The sequence below is a fragment of the Aythya fuligula genome, chromosome 6, assembly GCF_009819795.1.
Source record: "Aythya fuligula isolate bAytFul2 chromosome 6, bAytFul2.pri, whole genome shotgun sequence".
NCBI lineage: Eukaryota > Metazoa > Chordata > Aves > Anseriformes > Anatidae > Aythya > Aythya fuligula.
The window spans coordinates 29,681,205-29,702,718 of record NC_045564.1 but is presented as its reverse complement, the minus strand read 5'-3'; the positions used below and the strand labels follow the sequence as shown (position 1 = coordinate 29,702,718).

At 37.8% G+C, this 21,514-nt stretch overlaps 1 protein-coding gene across 8 annotated transcripts in view; it reads right to left on the bottom strand.

Moving 5' to 3' along the window:
- Positions 1 to 21,514, bottom strand: part of NCKAP5 (NCK associated protein 5) — a 431,207-nt gene that overhangs the window by 86,131 nt on the left and 323,562 nt on the right. For all 8 annotated transcript variants that reach the window (XM_032189919.1, XM_032189920.1, XM_032189918.1 and 5 more), the window contains exons 8-9: positions 10,575 to 10,643; positions 5,535 to 5,573 (exon numbers count right to left, since the gene is read on the bottom strand). In XM_032189919.1, the coding sequence (XP_032045810.1) occupies positions 5,535 to 5,573; positions 10,575 to 10,643 (108 nt within the window). The remainder of the gene's footprint in view (positions 1 to 5,534; positions 5,574 to 10,574; positions 10,644 to 21,514) is intronic.

Sequence of the window (21,514 nt, the reverse complement as noted above, 5' to 3'; positions counted from 1 at the left end):
GAGGCCAGGCCTTAGATGTCAATTCACCAGACACACTTGTGAACGCGATCCTGCCTGCCGTTTCCAATATGAGGTACCAAAAAGCCTTCAGATAGGCCATTAGAGCAGCGGTAATGCGTAAAGACCATTAGAAGCAGAGGCAGAGTGTGAAACCTCTGCATCATAAGGCACAGGATGTAACTGCCACAACTGAAAGATGCAGGTCTTTTAGCCAAGGCTATGGCAAGTTCATCATGAACAAGCCATTAGTGGCTTCCCTATACAGCAAATTATCTATCCATCTATCTATCTATCTATCCATCTATCCATCTATCTATCTAATTTCTAATGTCAATACAAGACCTGCTTTTCCTGGCCACATGGAGGAGTAAAGGATTCTATCAGAAAGAGGATTTTGATTTTGGAAAGAGCTGAATCGGACACTCCACCTTCCCCCATAATTTCTGTAGCTGTCTACTTTGAGGTATGGGAGCTTCTTAAATTAAGAAGAGCTGTTTGCTAATAAAGATCACATATAAAAGTAATAAGCTGCAGCCATGTCTAGTTTTATTAAAAAAATAAATAAATAATGACCCCCACCCAGACATCTTCCCTTATGCTTTTAAATTTAGGCCAGTTGCTGCCCTGTGGTATTGCCTAACTGATTTTACTTCCCACCATATGAAGGTGGAGAAACAGGCCTCTGGATCCCCATATGCTGTCCTGTCAATACCATTATCAACATAATGACCTACCCTCATGAGAAAACAACACAGAGGAGGAAACTGCAGTCAGATGTAGCCTAAATTCTTGCCTACAGTAGCTCTTGTCTCCACTGCAGCCAGCACTGAGGTTATAAGAGGTGAATACCCAATAAAGTAAGCTCATCTTGAGACTTTCAGAAAATTGTAAACATCTTTTTATGCATATAGTATGCATCAGATTTTATGATGCTACTGGATGAATGCAGTTATTTTCTCTTGATAGGTTCTCAGCTTAATATTTGTTTTAAGTGGCCATCAGGCTGTAAGTAAAATTGTTAGAGCCTTTTAACATAACCCCCCCAAAATCTTGAATTTGATGTTATATAAAAAATCTAAAGCTTTGATTTCTGACAGTGAGACCTATTTTATCTCTGGTCTCACAGAAAGCAATTACTAATAGGAAAGTGCAAGCATCAAGATTCATCATTATCTGCCTTCCACAAATAATCAGAGAATTTAAAACAAAGCCTTGGTTGTTACAACATTATTTAACATTTCAACACTACTAAGTGTACTGAAAGGGAAAAATGATTCACAGAAACTGACACTGTAGAAAGAAATTAAATCTTAGCAATGCCTCTGCTCAAAACTTTCTTATCGTACAGTCCTAAAACCATAAGATTTATGTTCGAAACTTTAGACTTCCTGTAAAAAGTGAAATATAAGATAGTAGATTACCCACCCAGATGCTATAAACTGTGCCAATGGCAATGCCACTTATAGTACAGAGAAGAAATGAAGCACATTAAGGTAGCAGTATTCTGGTAAAATAAAATCTCAGTTTAGAAAGTTGAAGTCTTAAAATTACCAATTAATAAAACTATCAAATGTCTGAAACAACTCTTTCCCCTCCTGAGCGCAAAACGACCAGCTATTAAGATCACAATCTCCCAGATATGTAAGGTATTCCTACGGTCTCACTATAGCAATAACTGAGCATCTCTCTATTCTTGCTTTTTCTCTGCAGTATGAGTCCCACTCTTCTCCAAAATGGGATTCAGTGCCCATTTCTAGAGGTTCCAGAAATGTGCTGCTCTTCCTCTGAATGTGCTTCTTCTGTTTGAATAATCCAGTTCGTTTTATTTCACTGATGAAAAAGGAGAAATGACTTTCCTACAAAACCCTGAAAAAACAATATTCCCTCAATATACTAATGAAGAAGGTAATATGCAAAAAGCAAATACGTAGATCAGAAGATAATTTAATTAAGTGGTATAGCTCAAATTTCAAACTGCTGATCTAGGTTTTACATGAAGAAAATAAAATAAAACATACAGTCCCCAGCACTTTTACCATCTCATGTGATATGAGGAGTCCTTGGATAGAAGGAGAAAGAATAGATGCTTCCAGTAAGTATCAGAGCACACACGTTTGTCTCAAATCATTTTTTTTTGACTTTTTAAATTTCCCAGAGGTAAAATTTTCTATTAGTTAGTGGTGGAAAATCCATATAATTTTGCCATATAGAATTGTGAATTTTTGTTGTTTGGCTAATTCAGCACAAACCTCAATTTAATATAGTTTTTTTCCACAATCCACAGTACAAAAAAGAAAAAGCCTCCCACATTAGAGAAATTCTATATGTATTGTAACAACCAACCAACTTGAAACGTGCACATTTAAGACTGTAATTCCATTTCAAGGTTTCAGTGACATTGATAAATCACTCAGGCTTTGCTCACTCAATTTGTGTCACCAGAATCTCTCGGTGGAATCACAGTCCTTCCACATACTGGTGAGTACACAGTGCTTTATTCGTTACATTACAGCATGTACTTAATTTAAACAAAAATTAGTCCTTGAGGGACAATTTCAAACTCACAGCAAAGCCTACGCAGTGTGCGTTACTGTACAAAATCACTCCTCTCCATTTTCTGAAAGCTCCCGGCTTTTCTTCATGTCTCACTATGCCCCAGAGGTGTGTTATCTCACTGTGGCATGACTGGCTCTGTCTTACTGCTTAGCTGCACTACCCTAGATTTATCTGTTTACTGGTTACTATTTGGATTCAGATATCCACCTATTTGGGACTGGTGTGAGGAGTCCAGGTTCCTCTTTATTGCATGCTATTGTGTTCCTGTCTTTTCTTATAAAAGGACTTGTATGAATGGTGTCAGGAGAACTCTAACAGTTAAATATTCATTAGCATTTAGAAAAGTACCCTCTTTTCTCTTTCTATGGATATTAAAGTAGCTGTTATTACTCAGTAATAGGTAAGCAGCTGTTACTTCCCATCAATACTAAGTAAATCACTTTATTAAAATGTATTCAGATCTGTTTTTATTGTATCCATATGAATTCGCTGGTTCCTATGGGCTTGGGAGGATTCATTACTGAGAAAGTACATAGTCATCAAAATGTCTGACACCTTTGAAATGGGATTCAGGAAACTCTTCTATTCACTGGAAAACAACCACGTTATTCCCAAAGTAGAGATGAATACACTGAGATTAACCCTCTGGTAAATATTTAATCACAAATGGTTTTATATTACAATATGTGGATCCGTTTTTTTTTTGTGTTAATACACAAGAAAATGCCTCCATCTTCATTTAAGCTGTACTGAAATGCAGGTTTGGGATTTTTAAAAAATAGCTGATGTTTCTAAAAGGTGTTACAGCAATAGCTCTGTAGGCTGCAGTCCTCTGACGATATGCAGCCCATACAGTATATGTGTATATGGAGAATAGGGAGTATAGGCAGAGTAATACAAGGCAGACAGCAGCCGTGCAAACTTGCCCATATGTTGTGGTTCATGAAGATCACTTCCAAGTTACAATACTTCCAAGAGCTGTAAGGAAATATCCCTCTTCTAGAGCAAAAGGCTTTGTCATGCTTCAGTAAGTCATGGGATGAAATAATGATACATGAATCCCCAACCTGTGGAAACAGCTGTTTTGTGGCCACAGTTCTTGGGGGAAGAGATTTAGGGAATATTCTTACTTCTGGATTTCTGATTCCAGGAACACGTGGCCCAAACTGGCAATGGCACCCTCCAGAGTCTTGCATCACTCACCTACACATCACCTCTGCCCATCTCTGCCTCCACAGCAGGATAGCCAAAAGCAGACTTACTGGGGGCAGAACATCTGCCTGAACATCTCCTAATCCCGTCCAGAAGGTCATAAAGTTGATTCGCAAAAAAATTGGTCCAACAAGGTGCCGAGCAGGGTCTCCATCCTTTTTCCTGCTGTCCAGATGAACAAATGCACTAGTCTGCACATACTTAGTATTCACTGACGTGCAGATGTTTAGGGCTGTAGCTGTTTGTCTCTCCTGCTGCCAGGGCATGCTCCCTTCTGTTAATTTAGTTGGCGAAGCTGAAGGTCATCACGTTCATGCCAAAGCAGTGCAGCAGTCACCCTGAAGCTACACCTATGCCCAGCCTCCTACCACCTCAGTCCTGAGCTGCATCCTGACCCCTGCCTCGGCTTTCCTTGAATGCCTGCCCCAAACAACAAACCTAACAGAGGCTTTGGAGCCTCTCCCCTAAAACTATTCCTATATGTTGTTATATTTGCATCTGCAAAGGTTTTGGGTGCATGGAGGAGGTTTTTGATTATCTTGGTGTTTCTTGCTGCATTTTAAGAACATTATTTCTTGTCCTGTCATTCAGTGTAGACAAAACAGTTTATATTCTTCCTTGCACTATCTGCACTAAAAGACTGTATTTATGTTCCTTTCAGACTTGTCTTTTTAAAGCTAAATGATCCAAAACATTTTAATAATTGCACATTCATCAAGTGTTCTAGATCACACAAAGGATCATTTCATGAATACTGCAGTGTTTATAGCTTATTATAAATCTTTATATCTTGGGTTTGTTTATTTTTTGTTCTTTTTCCCCTAAGACAATGACATCATGGAATTGTGTTCAACTTAAAGACCACATCTTTGTATAATTGTTTGTCCTACCAGTTAATCCCTGCTCTCTCTGGGCAGCTGATTATTTCTGCTTATATGTAATTACCTTGCTTTTCTCTCTATTGAATTCCGTCTTACTTTTTTTTCCCAGAACACTGTTTCATTTTGCCAAGATCTTTTTTTTAATTTTACTTGTCCAACTAGGTTCTATTTGAAACTACCACACTTCATATTCAAGTTTGGAGTGTGAATGGAAACTTCAGACATGACTTGATCCAGAGCGGACCTTTACAGTATCTGCAGTGAATGTTTTCATTTTGACAGGTTTGCACAACCCCACAAGAATTTTGTTTATACAGTGCTTCCCTTGCTTATCCAGAATAATGGAGCATGAGGCCATCAAAAGACAAAATACACAATCTCTATTGCCGGTCCCCAGCCCACAAGCAGAGTAGCCAAATTGCCATTCTAGACTCAGTGCCCTCTCTTTTACCCAGGGAAGCACAAGCTGACACCAGGAAGTCTTTCCTTTCCCTGAACATGAGTGGAAGTGCCAACTACTGACTTGCACTGTTATTTTTTTCTATTTTATTTCACACAGGAACAGGCTGTGGGAGAGCCAGAGCTAATTATGGATAAGGAATGGAGAAGTCACCATCTGGGGATGATTTTCAGACACTGTTTTGGCGTAGGTAAACAGTAAGAACTGGACATGGCTCCTATTTGATTGGGCCTTGAAGATGTACAGTTTCATGGACTTTTATTGACCTGTATTTCAGAAAGCCCTTGAATTTGGGCCAGACATGTTGCAGCATTGGTAATTAAGTGTGCGAAAACTATTTAAAAAAAAGTACCCTATACAACAATATGTATATCTTAAATGAATGAACTTCTGTAAGCTTTAAGTTACACCGAAATACAACTTACCTTTTGAGTAAGTAAAGCCTGAACAACCTGATTAGCTACCTGAAAGAAATAGATAATATAGTTTAAGTACATGATCATATATGTTTTTGCATAACATTACCTTCTTCTGTGGCTTTATACTCCATTTTCCATCAAAAACCACCACGAAAACTACTATTTTCATTATTTACTAGCATTTTCATCAGGTTATACTAGAAAGAATATATGAAATGCCAGTCATTACTTCTGTGCTAGTCTTTATAAACAAACATCTATCAATTTTAGTGTGACATGATGGACATTTCCTTAACTTCTGTCATCCTTTCTTTAAACTAGATTAAAACTTCACAGGTTTATATGCAGCTGTTGTGCATCAGCATGGATTGACTTGCATTCACTAGAGCTGATTTTTACCAGCTGAGGAGTCCTGAATGTTTTCATGAAGTTTAATTGCTTCTTGATTCAATATTGACAAAATGGTACATCTATCATGACAAGCAGAAACCATAAAGAGCCACAGAAAATTAAAGTACCTACTGTCATCAAAATGTGGTTGGAAGGCATTCACACCACACAGTATAATTGACTTGAATGACATTACACACCATTGATTAGTGGAACTATATATTCAATGGGGAATTGTTGAAGTTATTTATATTATACACCCTTTCTAATTTATATTTACCAGCAGGCATGGGGGGAAGAAGGAGGAATGGAAAGAAGGGCCGAGGTAAGATTTTCTGTTGATGATGTCTAACTTGCAAGTTACATTTTCAATGTAATATAAGAGTTGAAGCTAATTCATTTCTGCAAAAGATTCAGTGCCATTTGATCTAAAAGGTACCTTTGATTCGTACTCTCGTAAAATTGCCTAGTATCAGTCTTTTCCTCCGAGCTGGTCCCTAAGTTAAGGCAGCCTGTGGAACAATGGTCCCATAAAATTGCTCTATACATGATTTAACAGAAGACAGACTAATATTAGAACAGTAATAAGCAACAGAAGTAAATATGTTGCAGTTCTGAAAAACCATGTGCCTTGCCCTATGGGCTTTCACAATCTACATCCAACAGCGTTTCTTCCGGCATATTCTTCCAACGTCTGTTTGCTCTACCTGAAAATTGAACAAGCCACGTCTAATACACTATTTCTTTACTTTCTGACATGGAGTTACTTTACCAAGAACTAAAAGGTTCTTAGAAGTGTATACAAGTCTCTTGCAACAGAATTGCCTACAAAATTACACCTATACCTTTATATATTGAGTATAAATGACATGATCCTCCAAATTAGAAAAAAAAATAATTTTCCAGTGCATATGGGACAAATTTTCTAACTCTGAGTGTATGAAGTTAGGTATCTAAATGGACGTACTTGCCTATGATCCATAGCTCCCCTAGATCTCAGTAAGAAAGGTATGGAGCTAGTTTCTTAACAAAATTAGGCTATTTCATTCTTGTATCTAGCAACTTGGCAAAATGTGTTGCTATTACTATTCAAAGATTTTTAGGTCTGTATGCTTGGTGGGAACAGTGGTGGGAAGCCTCCAGTGAAATGTTCTGCAGCAACTAAGTTAATTTAGCAGTCTGTAAGTGGAATCGTGTCCAAACTTTTGCATTTCAAATGAGGTTGTCATTCTAGTCCTACAACAGGGTTAGTGTCCAGATGGAAATAAACTTCTAAGCTATAAGGTATTTATTACTTACAGGTATCAAGAGACATCATGGATATGAACAACGTAAGCCAGCACTACAAGGCGGATAGTCACAACTACCAAACTGAGACCACTGAAGGCAGAGGGCCGGGAACCTGAGAATACGTGAAATTCCCACTGATATGAGACAGAACTGTGCCTCAACCCCTGCAGGCAAGAGACTGTAAAATGACTTGACCTGTGAGTCATGAAGTTAACAGGGCAAACACAAGGCATAGAACCAATGTGGCTGGTTCCTCAATCTGCTGTTACGCAGCATATGACACTGCGTGCCTTCACACTGCCTGCCTTTCCTTTTGGCTTAATCGCCAAGATTTTTTGGTGAGATTTCTTTTTGTGGACTGCAATAAAAGAGATAAAAGATCAAGCTCCACTTTTTCCTTACACAATTATGTTTACATATACATATTATAAAGTGGTCTTAATAGAAAAGGTATAAAAGAATGAATCAGAGAAAAGAGACCCTAGTGTAACATATATTACATCTTTTACAAGTACTCAGATTTTACAGGGCTGCCTTTAATGGATTTTTACATACGCACACAGACATTTCAACTGTACTAAAATGAAAGGTGTTATATTTTATTCAAACTTCAGAATGAGTTTTTACAATGACTTTGTATTTTTTATTAGCTAAATGGATACGTATTCAATAATGTTACAGTTTAATTCTTAAAACATCAGCAAACATATTATCTAAGCTAAGTTACACAATTTCCTGCTTATAAGTATAGTGAAGCTTGACAGAAATCTCAGCTGGCACTGTAAAGTGAATAAACATGACATTACCACTTGCCAATAAACTGAGAGCTGAATTCTAGGATAGGAAACCAGGATTAGGCATGCTAACCTCAAACACTGAAGATATAGGAAGACAATCCTGGTTTTAGCATTAAATTCTTCAGAGATGGAAAGATACGTATATGTGGTATTTGTGAAATTAAATGAGCTCTTTTAAGTATTAAGTACTGGGACGATAACACTTTCTTCCAGATGTTTCTTCTAAAGTTGTTTATATATACATCCCAATATGAACAATTACTTTAAAAATCAGCGAGTATTTATTTAAATTCATGAAGGACTCTTTTTTTTCCCCACAAAAATATTCATGCAATACATTTTATTTTCCTGAGATCTCCAGTAAGAATCCTTTTTTTGGAAAGGGCTTTTTCACATGCAATACATCCTTAGAAGACTCTAGATGGAAGTGAAGGTTCTCACATGGACTGGGTTATTCACTAATTACTTTTATATCTGATCTCTATATTGGTACTGTAATGAAGCAGAATTTCCTGGGGAGCCCCCTAAGGGGATGTGCTCAGGTGGGTGCTAACTCAGGAATCCTGCAGAACTTATGATTATTAAAAAAAGATTTCGCTGCCTAAGCCAACGGTAACAACTTCTTCACCTCAGTGCTCTGAAAGGAGTAGGTCCAAGTCTGTGCCAGCTAAAACAACGCTGGCTGCAGTGTCCCTGCCAAAGCACCATGGGAGCTCAAAGGGGAAGGAGGAGAAAAAAAGTGATACCAAACAATGGGAAAGGACAAGAAAGGGCATTGCACACACAAAAAAAGATAAGCAAACAAAACAAAAAAGTAGGGAAGCACAAAACCACAGGTGACAAGAAGCACGCTCTCCTGAAAAAGTTGACACAGTGGGAGAAGATGGATACAGCTGTGATAATATCGAAGAACTGTAAACAACCAGCCTAATGTTGAAAATAATAAAGTTCAGAGCATAGTTTGATATAATTATTCATTCTTCGAACTGCAACAGCATGTAAAAAATACAGCCTTGGATCAGAAATCCATCATGTTACTGCAAACACAGAATAAATACATATCATCTGTCCTTGTAGTGTGCCTGCAGTGTTTTTTCTGGGAGGGACAGTTATGGTGCTTTACGCATCTCCAAAATGTAGACAGATTTTGTCCAAGACAATCTAAAAAATAATTTTAAGCTCTGTAATTTAAACTAAAGTAAATAACTATGTGGTAATTTCATCAGGCCAATGTGCTAATTTCACTCAGGCCAACGCAGACCAAGGCTCTGCAGCTGGCCCACAGCCACAGAAGAGACAGCACGCAGCCTGGTGGGAAAGTGCATCTGCAAATATACTACACTGGTGAAAGTGTGCATGTGCTGATGAAAGTCAACCTAAATTGGAAGCTTGTTGTACCACAGCTATATTGATCATGACAGTAAAATTTCAGCAAATGCTGATTGAAAATTTAAAAAGCTGGTATGAATGCATGAATTGTTATCTGCTATGTGTGGTTTAGACACTCGGTGTACTCTTTTTCCAAAGGTAGAGCTAAGAAGCCAGAGTAGGTTTTATGGTGTGTTTTTTTTTTTGGTTGCATGTTAGCTAATTACTTTCACTACTACGCATTCCCATTGTAGAATGAGCAAATGATTTTCACTAAGTAACACTTTAAGCTACTAAAAGTCTCAAAATTATTTTAAGCTCTTGCACGTCTTGAAGAGCATTATTTCAGGAAAATGAGAGGAATAAGTAAACACCAATAAACATCTCATCATACAGAGAAAGCTGTAAGCAATAGGAGAGACACTGCCCAAAATCTTGTATGTCCTAAGGCACACATTTCTGGAATGGTAAGCATTGATGGAGTGCTCAGGCAGTAACTAATGGGTGAATTAGATAGCTGTAAATGGGAAGTCTGATCAGAAGATGAGGCATGCAGTAGAAGTCAGCCAACAGATAGGAAAAAACAAAAACAAAAACAAAACAACAACAACAACAACAAACAAACAACAACAAAAACAAACAAACAAAACCAAAACCAAAAAACAAACAAACAAACAAACAAAAAAAAAACACAAAACTGGCATAAAGACCTGGGTATGTAAACACAAGGGGGAGCAGAGAGACAATTCCTATTACATAGGAAAGCTGGGGGGGTTCTGACAGAAGCATTGCCACCTGTGTTCCACACTACAGAAAAACAAGAGCACACAAAACCAAACAGGTAAATGATAATTTTCTCCTCTTAGGATAATTTACTGAGAGAAGGCATCCCTGCAAAAGGACATCTGTCTGACAATTTAATTCCAGAATAACAACATCTTTGGTGGCAAAGCCAGTACAGCAGTCAAGTCCCAAATATTGGTCACGGAGATACCAACTTTTTGGTGAAGACAAACAACAACAATTTACAGCAGAGGTCATGGAGTATTTATGACTGACAGACACATGTTCTTGGAATTACATAGACTGAGGTAGTACCAGAAAATTGCAGAACAATGTCAACCTTGTATGAGAGGAGAAATTTGTTTCTATTCATTTCATTGCAGTACCAGGTAAGAACACCTCTTTTTAGCTACCTTACCTCATCAAGACATCTTTCATACTGTTCTCTCTGATTTTCGTTTTCCAGAGCCAGTGCTGAATTCTCTGCCTACAATAAAATACAATAAACAAATAAATATGTATATTAGTCAATGGGTATCTTTAATTACAGGCCAATTCATAAATTTTCTTAAGGTGAGTGCTTTGTGTTCTTCTTCAAGATCCAAAATAAAAAGCACCATACAATTTGTTTGAGTAAAAATAGTTTCTGAAATTATTCACACCATGCATTACAATTTAGAACAAAATACCAGCAGAAGTATGTCTACAGTCGCATCTTGCCAGGTGCAACAGAGTCTGCAATGAAACATTATAAAAGATCTTCATATATCTTTCTTTCTCCCTTTTTTACTCTTAGAGTGAACTTGCTGTCTGAGGAAGCCACTTGGAAGCGAACAGAAGCAGCTACTATCAAAAGGTAATGATGGGCAATCTTATGTAAACATTTACTCATGGCAGCTTTTCATAAGCCAGGTTTCTGCATCGAGTAACTCCAGATGCACTGACATGTAATAGATAATTGGTAAATTACATCCTTTAGCAAAACCAGAGAAATGTATTAATCTTTACCTTAAAAAAGCTACCAGCACTTTAAGAATACAAGTGGTATTTTAGTACCTCTAAATGCAATCTTAAAGTCAGAATTTTTTTCTCTAGTGTATGTCAGTTTAAATATGATAAAGTTTTCTGTACAGTAGTGCCTTTTATCTATCTTTAATTTCCATTACACTCATGTTTTTGCATAGTGCAAACTTCAGAATGGCAGAATCTGGTACATAAATTAAAGGAAATCAATGCATTTTTCTATATATTATGACTTGGACTTTAGGAATACTGTCAGTGTTAGAAAAGGAAAATCTCTTAAGTGAGATGTATACAGCTGCATCAGAACAAGTTTCAACTAGTTTTCTTTTAAAGACTGAGAAACTAAAACAATATATAAAAAGCTGTGAGTTAAAGCAGGCTCCAGAAAGCTCTTTGCCTCCCCTGTATAACTTCTCATCACGTAACCATAACACCACAATCACTGCATTCAGATAATTACAACTATTATACAATTTACATTACTCGCTTCACTTTAACTGTTCTGTCAATCTGTAAAAGTTTAACAAGTGCTGTTTCAGAAGAGTCATGGTTATATAATACAACACTCATAAATATGGTTAATGCATAATATTAGGAGAAAAATTAATGCAATGTACTGCATGGAAAGAGTCTACAGAAAGATGCACAGTTATCACTTCTGTGTTAAGAAAGGTCAATGATTCAGCAAAATGAAAAGCCCTAAGTCCAATAAATTGATTTGTGATCACTGTGGTCACAGTCCAAGCTAGCAAAGGTGGTAAAATGCTCAGCGTAATATTTTCACAGTGCTTCCTCCCAATGGATTCAACATATGGCTATAAAAAGTCTATGGGTGATCCTGCAGGGAGCAACGTAAGACGAGCGAACAAAAAATACAGATGCAGAAGTAGCAAGGTAGAAGTAGCAGAAGCCACAAAAAGCAAGAGCAGCCATAAGAAATCAGGAGCTGGAGGGTAAATAGTCCTCCTCTACACTGAAGACGCTACCACATACAGTTATCAGTTTGCTTTTACAGATGCATTCCTGCAGATTGATTGATAAAATAAAGAGACAATTGCTATATAAAAAGGTATTTCTATGAGTTAAAGATCTTCAGATGTTTTCTCTATGACTATCACCTTAAAATGTCATCCAAGATAAATTCTTACTGTTTTGAAGCTCTCATTAAAGGATTAGTCTGCACGGCCATTTAACTCACTCATGTGGTGTACCTTTGGGTTTAATTTTTGGAATTTTCATTTTCCATAATGTGAAAATATACTGTGTGATTTTATCCTAGAACAGTCTGAGCAGATTGCTTCCATATAGAGATGTCTAAAAGACCTACTACCTGCAGTTGTACTATACAAAATACCCAGAAAAGTCCCCATTATTTCTTAGTCCTTTTTTCCTTTGAATGCTGTGAGGTTTTAAAATGGAAGCTAAGCCTTCCTGGCTCTGGTAGCTGAATCTCTGATTTCAGTGAGCTACCCCTTTACAAGCAGGCTACCAAAATTAGGAAATCTGAACTTGACAGCATTATAAATAAATGGTACATTTTTCCTCTTATCAAGCCATAGTGGAAACATCTGTATAATAAAACCCTTTTCACACCAGTAGCTCTGAAAGTGCAGAGAAAGGATGTAATGCAGCCAATGTTAGCTTGACTTCTGTGCTTCTTGATTGCTGAGCAAATCATGCCCATTTATTTGGCGTTTTTGTAATGAGGACTGGACTAGAAGGGAACACTTGACCGACTTTGCTTAAGATTCTGCGCCACTTCCCACAACGTGGGAAAACCAGGACTTGATACACTAAATCACCCTATTCAGCAACTGAATACTTGATAATAATCCACAATCCCCCAAAAGTATTCATTTAGAAAATCTGTAATAGCACTTGTGGTCTCAAAACCCTGCCTCCTAATCCAAACCTTCATTTATTTAACAGAAACCACTGGGCTTTGTTGCTGCCGTACGTCTGCTCTTTCTTGCTCAGAGGGACCTGCCCACCTCTGAGCCCACCTCCAGTATTGCTCATTCCGGGCATCTTCCGCCTGTTAAGCAAAGTAGGTCTCATTGGAGAAATCACTATTACATTTTATTTTCATTTTTATTTTCAGGCCGTGCTTTTAGTAGGCTAAGCCGCAATAAGAAGCCCCCACTTCTCTCAGCATGAAGGCTATTGCATGCTTGCAGGCACCCAGAGGCAGTGGCAGAGAAGTACTGACCCCTCTCCAGTCATTTCTCCCACACACAGATAGCCTAGCAGGGCAGCAAAATCGAGACTGCTGAGAATACCCTCTGAGATACCACCTCATTTCTACGGTGATTTCTAGTCTTAGGCATAGCTATCATCTAGGTATTTATATGTATTTTGCTACAGATGGAAATAAAACACCTCTGCCCTTCAGCCTCACAGGCACTAGAAGTGATGCAGCCCTGCAAGCTGCTGCAGGCACACGGCATTCAGCACTTGCCATCAGCGCCCATAGGCAAGCCTGTGTTTTCTTGGGGGTCAGCTCCCAAAGCATGGTATCATCCTTACAGCTAGAAGTAACTGTGCAGAGCTTACCACTAAATGAAACATTGCATGTGGCTTTTGGGTCATCACAGAGTCAAGGATCCTACAGATGTCAGAACAGAGGGACTTCCTAGTTCTGATTTGGAAAAATTATTGCCAAACAAAAGTCTCTCCAAACATTGGAAAATTTAAATATTTCAGTCAAGACTTGGGAAATGTTAAACAGCCGTCAGCTGCCTTAATTAGAGACAGCTTTGTTATGAATGATGAGAGTGAGTTTATGGAAAATCAATTTGAAATTGAAAACTTCAAATTACTTTGCATAAACCAGAAGTAACACTGCTAAGACACAGTCATTACAAAAGACTTTGTCAGCTCTAATTTTAATCCTTTTCTTGGGGTGGAAACCATAGCCATAGTAACAATGATGATCTTCAGGTCAACTAAGAGTCTTCTTTCTCCTTCACAGATGCTGAAGAAAACTACTTTCACCTACATGAAACAGCTTTCACCTCAAATGAAACAGCTGCTCACTGTTTCATTTGAGACCAATAACAGACAGACTACAGGACTGATACTCTGAGGTTCAGTCCTGTTTGTGCTGAAGTCGACAAGAATCTGACATTTGTTTCCTATGAATGAAGATCCAAGCCCAATGCAAAGAAATAAACTATATTTGTTTTCACATTACACAGTGTTTCCTTAAAACTATTTTTTTTCTCTGGGATAGCAGGAAGCTCCTTGGTTCACAATGATTTATTGCTCTTGATGCTATAGAAGAAACAAGAAAACAGAAAGCGGCCATGGCTTTTTTCACGTTACTAAAAATGTGTTACTATACCCGATCAGTAAAGGCACACCAATTAATTACAATTTAAAAAAAAAAAAAAATTGTAAAATGGTAATGATCGTTATGATACCCTTAACACCAAGAAACAAGGAGCATCTATTCAAGCACGATATTCACCTATCCCTCACATTCTTGTGAAAATCATCTTCACCTGAAGTCTAAAATGCATGTCAAATATACCCTTAACACGGTCATACTTACTATTTTGTTAAAAACAAACAAACAAACAAACAACATCAAAAAACACAACACAAATATCCCCCTAACACTTCCCCCAAAAAAAGAAGTGCTATCTTCCCAGAAGCATTTATTACCAGTAGGCTCTGGTAATAAAACAAAAAGTGCTCTACTGCTTTCCATTTTTTTCTGAGTTTTTATATCCTCAAGATATCCTCACCCACACTGATAGAGCCTGGCACCTTTCAGCTAAATAGTATCAGACTATAAATAGCTGAAATCAATATGCTCATCATAAATATACTCTTACATCGATACACACATTTAGGATGATTTCTTCATTCTCTCCTCTTCCCTCTTAACCGTCTCAGAGAGGATTATTAGAACAGGTTAAGGACTGCCGACTAGCTATACTTTGTTCAGCACTTACCCGTGTTTGGTAGGAGTGGCAGACATTCTTGTGTCTGAGAACGCCATGAGACATCCATGTCTCCTCCAGATTTGCCTCTCTAAGTGGCACTTGAGAGGACATCTCTCACTTAACATCTTGCAAAAGCCCTTTCTGTGTGCTTCTTGAAAGAGGAGTGAAATGCTTAAATCATGTTTGAAATGAGATTTGGATTTTAGTCCCTAAAGTGCTTTTCAAAAAGTTTAATCTTAACCTTTATGTGCCTTGATTTATTAAGGCAGGAGAACAGGAACAACATTTTGTTATTTAGCTAGCCTATTTCAATGCGATAAGAACGAGGATATGCTGGGTGCTTTGGGGTCTTTATGTGAAGAATTACTTAATGTACCTATTAGGGAATCTTCAACAGGCAGTCCTCTACACCTTTAGCACCACGCTGAAAAGAATTAAAACACCAAAGTTTCTGCTAGAAGACATGAATAAAAGAGAAGCACATAAAACCAGTTGTCCTTATTCAACCATTGTAGAGTTGAAACAACATAAAAGAATGGGTGGAAGAAGGGAGAAGAAAAGGAAGGATAGAAAGCATTTACTGTGCACTGAGGGAAAAGCAGATGAAGGTCTAAAGGTTGTGTGTCAAGTTAGCAGCTCAACATGCTTTGAAGGTATCATCAATAAAGGTCAAGAGGAACAAAGTTATGACAGTGAACTTTAAAATCCCTGACAGAATGCTACAACAGTGGTTACCATGTGCACTTCTTTGCTATTCATACTAAACCATTAGTGCGTTTATAGAAAGGTTTATCGATTTACACAGACACTCATTTGTCATGCCCCGCGCAGTATATTAATAGCTGTCCAAGCACTTCAGAAGTGCTCAGCAATTTCTTCATGCTTTCAGCCTCTGATTTTGTATACTTCTGTGGTCACAGCTGCATACAGCACACGATTAGAGAGGTTACAGCCTGTTGCTGGTAAAAGTAAGTAACAACATTGTTGTAATCTTCCCCTAGGTCCTTATGAGGTCCTTATGGCTTTTTTTTTTTTTTTTTTTTCTAAGCTGCCACCCCAGGAAGAGTTTACCACTTGAACCACCTCCATATATTTGGTCGCAGGAAACCTGGTATTATTCTGCCCACCTTACCCAGAAAACTTGTCCTTTGAGATCTAGCCCAGTAATCACACTTTCTTTTCAATTAAACAAGTTGTCAGACTAAAGTTTAACATCAGAGTTATGCTGGCTAGAAGTAGATAAAATGGCATCTTTGCTTTAAACTCAACGTAACGATAGGAACAACAGCCTAAATTTATTTCTAGCAGTACAGAAGCATTGCCACCGGCCATTTGACGGTGTTTTTTATGTTGCTACAGATGTCTCCTTGCTAGGGATAAGCTGGGAACTGCTCCCCACAACCTGTCAGCACCAGGCTGCTCCCCGATCCTGCCCTGCAGCAGGACAATGCCAGAGAGCCCCGGAGCCTCCCTGCCGAGCTGTTCCCCACCCCAGGGCAGTGACTGACTGGGGAAAGCCACGTGCTGATGGAGTAACAGAGCACTGGGCAGGCTAATACTTAACTGAACACTACCAGATGCTTTTTCAACTGTTCCAGTCTCATCTGTTTCTTCCACCTCGTGGAGATGGGGAAAAAGCAGCAAGAAGGACAAATTATTGATATGACAGCCAAGCTTCTCACCCTTGCTTGGGAACATAGGGGCCCTAAGCCTTGTCAACTGCAGCATTTGCAGATTTCTTTTCAGCATGATAAAATAGTCTTTCCTCTTCAACCGCACTTATAAGATTTGACACATTTTATCTGAAATATTCAGCCAACGCTCAACACAATTCAAAAAAATAGAGGATGAAAGCAACGCATGCTATTTTAAATTACAAAATACAGAACCATAAAAGAGTTAACCATAATTCTGTCTGTAAGAAGGCCACAACAAAGCTCTCTGGGAGGGATCATTCTTGAAATTAAAAATTTTAGTCTTGTTTTTTAGTTCTTTACTGACGCAAAAATCCCATGAGATTAGAAGAAGCCACCACCGGCTCTCACAAGCAGCCTATCTCACAGCCGTGCTGAATTACATCTGTGCTGCCAGCAAAGTGGGGTTGTGGCCTTGCAGAGAACAGCATAACCTTCTTGTTTTAATGTATGCTAGAAATCAGAAGATTATTCAACATCAAAAGGCTAACCACTTAAGACTATGTAAAAACTTGGCTTTAAATGTTTTTAAGTAAAAGCAGCCCAAGGTCTCTGCAGCTGCATATGGTGTTTTACGAATTATTGATGAGCTGATTCGTGTATTTAAACAGGAATTTACACTGGAGATTATATTAGCTTTAAAAATCATACAGATTTCATGCTGCCAGAGATCAGAAAACAGAACTTGCCCGTTATTTGCCCAGATCTGGAGCAGATGGAAGGAGACCCAACCCTGGGTCCTGGACAGGGCTCACAGGCAGGGAGCTCCTCTCCTGCCCACTGAGTGTCTCCCACTTCCCATGGGAAGACAAAAGTGGTTCTCGGCTTACATGGCAAAGCCTCCTTTTTGTAAGGGGACAGCTATAACCTAATCCTTCAAACCTACTTATGCTGGAGGAACGTACGAACTTCAGCAGATGAGCCAAACAAACCCAAATCGAATGATTCATACACATCTGATGAGACTGCCTCCTAAAATGTGCTAAAAATGAACCTCATATTCCTGGGAATTCCTCTGTGATTCCCCTCCACCCCACCCCCACCCCCATTGTTATTTCCAGAAGCTGTGGCTGGAAATTTTTAACTGGTTCAAGCATGGTAATATTTGTCTTCTTTTTATTATTTTGGTTGACTCTAATGTGTTTAAGAATGACAAGCCTTTAAAACCTTCAACATTTTCCCTCCTGACACCACAGAAATGTCTGGAGTTGACATTTTAAAGAGAAGGTTAGGAATGGATCTAGCAAAACAGACTGCCCAGGCTTATCTTCCAGCAAATAAATATCTAGGCTACCAACAGATCTATCAATAATAGCTTTGTCTGTTTGCTTGCATACAAATTGTAGCAAATGGCAAATTCTAGCATTATTTACTGAGACTATAATAGACTTACAATATGCCCACTGGCAATGCACTGTCAATACAGGCCTTTGAACAAATAGGTTAAAATTGTGAAGGATGACATTTTTTTTCCCCAAAAATTATTCCAAATGATCACCAATAAAACATTTTTGAGGACAAGAAGTAAATAGATACAAATAAGCAAAGACAGGCGGTATAAAGCCATGTGTATTTTCTGAAGTTAAAGATACACGTATAGGGGTAATTGTACATGTACTGTGCACACACTTGACGAAGCACAAAAGTATGAGTATGGAGACCCAAAAGCCCCAGCAGAACTCCTGCTTTTCACCGCTCATCCTCCGCACAAAGCACTAAGCTGTGCACCTTGGTGTGACACCACACTCTGCACAGGGACTGCGGCACTCAGCTCGCCTCTAAACCATAGGCGAGACACCTCTCAGCAGCCCCAAGAAGCTCTGTGCTATGGACCTGTTGACTTGGGCAGCAGGAAGGAGGAATGCTGGAAGTCATTCACCGATCCCAAAAATGCCACTGTGCCAGCAGTGCGGGGCATCTCCCTAGGAGCATGCACCTGAGCATGATGCTACAGGCTACAACACCGTCACACAATTGTACGACATAAGACTGAAATGTTATGCAAGGAACTGTGCGTGCCTATCACAAAATTTGTTTCTTTTCTGATTTTCCAGTATTTACATTTGGTGATCCTTCCCCTTGCAAGTTGTGAACCTGAGGCAGCTCCTTCATTTTCCTCTTGTTTTAAGTGATTTGTTCCCCTTTGAAACAGGCTGTCCCTGAAGAACTCACAGGACCTCACTCCGGCAGCCTTACAGTGCTTCCCCATGTAATATTAAGAGGCAGTTACTTCCTCTATCAAAGATCTAAAAATAAAATCCCTGGTCAATAAAAAAAAGTAAGCAGTTCCAAAATTGGAACTGAAATTAAGATTCTTACAATTAATGCAGGTAGATAAGAGCAAGCAGAGTGGACCTGATTCAACTTAAGGGACATTTTGTGTTTAATATTAATTTGTATGTAACATATACATGTATATCTTTGTATTTTAAGCTCTTACCTGGATTAATCCTATCACATTTGTTCAGCTGCATTTGTTTCTTTTTCTTTTTTTTTTTTTTTCTTTTTTTTTTTTTGGTAAAAAGACCAAACTCTTCAGGGAAAATTCTACTTCTTTGAAATTAGTAAAGAATAGTTGAAAACCTTGCAGCCAACACAGACGCTTGATGAAAAAAACTTTCAATGAATCCATTTTCAAGTAAAACATTGACTTTCATTTGAAAGGAAATCTCTTTGCAGAAGATTTAGATCAAATTTAAAAATTACACTGATATACCTATATATATACACAAATACTTGTACAGCACAACTATTTGCAGGGCTTTGGGTCCTTCTGAAGTGATATACATGGCAACTATTTTTTAAAGAAAAGTCACTTGACAAACTAGAAGTTTTCTTTATAAAAATAAAAAATAGAAAATCAGATCTCGATCAAAACTTATATACTTTCAGGACAGTTTTTTCAAGCAATGAGCAGGGTAACTTTAGAATCCTAAAACTTTGAACAACTTATCCTTCAAACCTTTGCAATCTTGACCATGGGGTTACTGACGCAGTCACAGCTTTCTATTTTCTACAACTCCATTATCTACACCTTCCTGAGTAGCACACTCAACACCAAGGTTAATCTAATGTAGAGTATGAAAAGAATACAGCATTTCAGATTTATGTATGAAAATTAATATTTGGACAACTTTGTTCCAACAGAAACCATTTCTTATTTTTCCCACTTGCCTAGCTGAGATTTTCATAGCAAATAGAGATAATAATGCTATCGATTCGTGGCCTTGGGAAACAAGTATGGAAAAGAAACCCAAGAGATGAACAGTTTGTCTTCAGAAGAAAGGCAGTACCTAAGTATAGGAATAAACCACAAAGGCCTTAAGCTTGGTTTCTTCAAAAGGTGAAATTTAGCTATTCTTTTTTGGAATGTTATTGCAGCTTTTCAAAGTTTTGCAGGTCACACTAAAATATTCAATTCAGGAATATAATCCAATTTTAGAATCTAATTCAAAAAATAATGATGATGTATTTTTCCTTTAAAAACTACAATTAAAGTCATAGTCAATGGAATGAGATAGAAAACCTTAAAATAAAGTAGAAGAAAGCCAAGGAATTTAAATATCTATATATAGGATTTTTTTTTATTTTTATTTTTTTTTATTTCTAGAAATTCTATCCATCAAGAGCAGCTTTTCTCTTTTAAAATGGCTTTTATATATTTTTTCTAATATTACTGGAATGAACATGGGATATAATTTCATAGGTTAACGCAAGCAGTGGCCCTCAAGCAGTAATCCCAGGGTGCTCCTTGCACTCAAATGGAAAGGGTATTAATAAATGATAGTAAATTGCAAATTCGGATCTAAAGTTGGCACTGTCTCCATGGAACACCAACACACCCCACGCTCCCTGTTCCCCAGGAAACTAAGGAACTGAGCATGTTTGGGGCTGATAATAGAAAGAAAATGTGCAAAACTTTAATGCATTCCTGCCTTTTTTTCCCTGTGTATCATACGATCAACAATACTATTCACTGTATCCCATTAACTGGTTATTTTAGTTCTCACTGAAAGGTGAAACAACAGATGTTTTGCCCTGTCTTGGTAAATTAGGATGGTGAATTTTTATCAAGAAATAATTTTTTATGCTGGTTATTTATTCAAAGCTTTTGCATGTAGTTAAAACAAAAATAATTCTCTGTAATGCAGTAATTGAAAGTGACAGCCTGGCAGACACAGATCCCCTGTGCTGAAATGTCACATCCATTGCCTGTGTGATGTGAAACTCGTATTAGTTCCCTGGTATCCAATGATTCTTTACGTGGGAACACCTCATTTTTCTTCTCCAAGTAAACATGTGTGGTTCCTGATGCAATGGCAGAAAATACACAAGCGGTTTTCCTTTATAAAAATATCCTGTGAGCTTATTTTGATTTGAACTGTGAGTAAAAAGAACGATTTTTCTTTGCCACACTATGCCATAGATTTAAAGTATTACACAATATTATAATTGATATTGTCAGAAAATTTCTTTTAAACATAATAAAATATAAAATATGTTATTTTCTTCCTTCTATGATGAATCACTTTATTCTACTCCTTTAAAGATTCAGAGTTAAAAGGTTTCCACCACAATAAGCTATTAATGTCAACCATTTCACAAGGCATAACGTAAATTTATAACAAGTTTCTCTGTTCTTAACTACACAGGAGCATTGAGTTATTTCTGAAGGCAATGTTTCCTGCAAT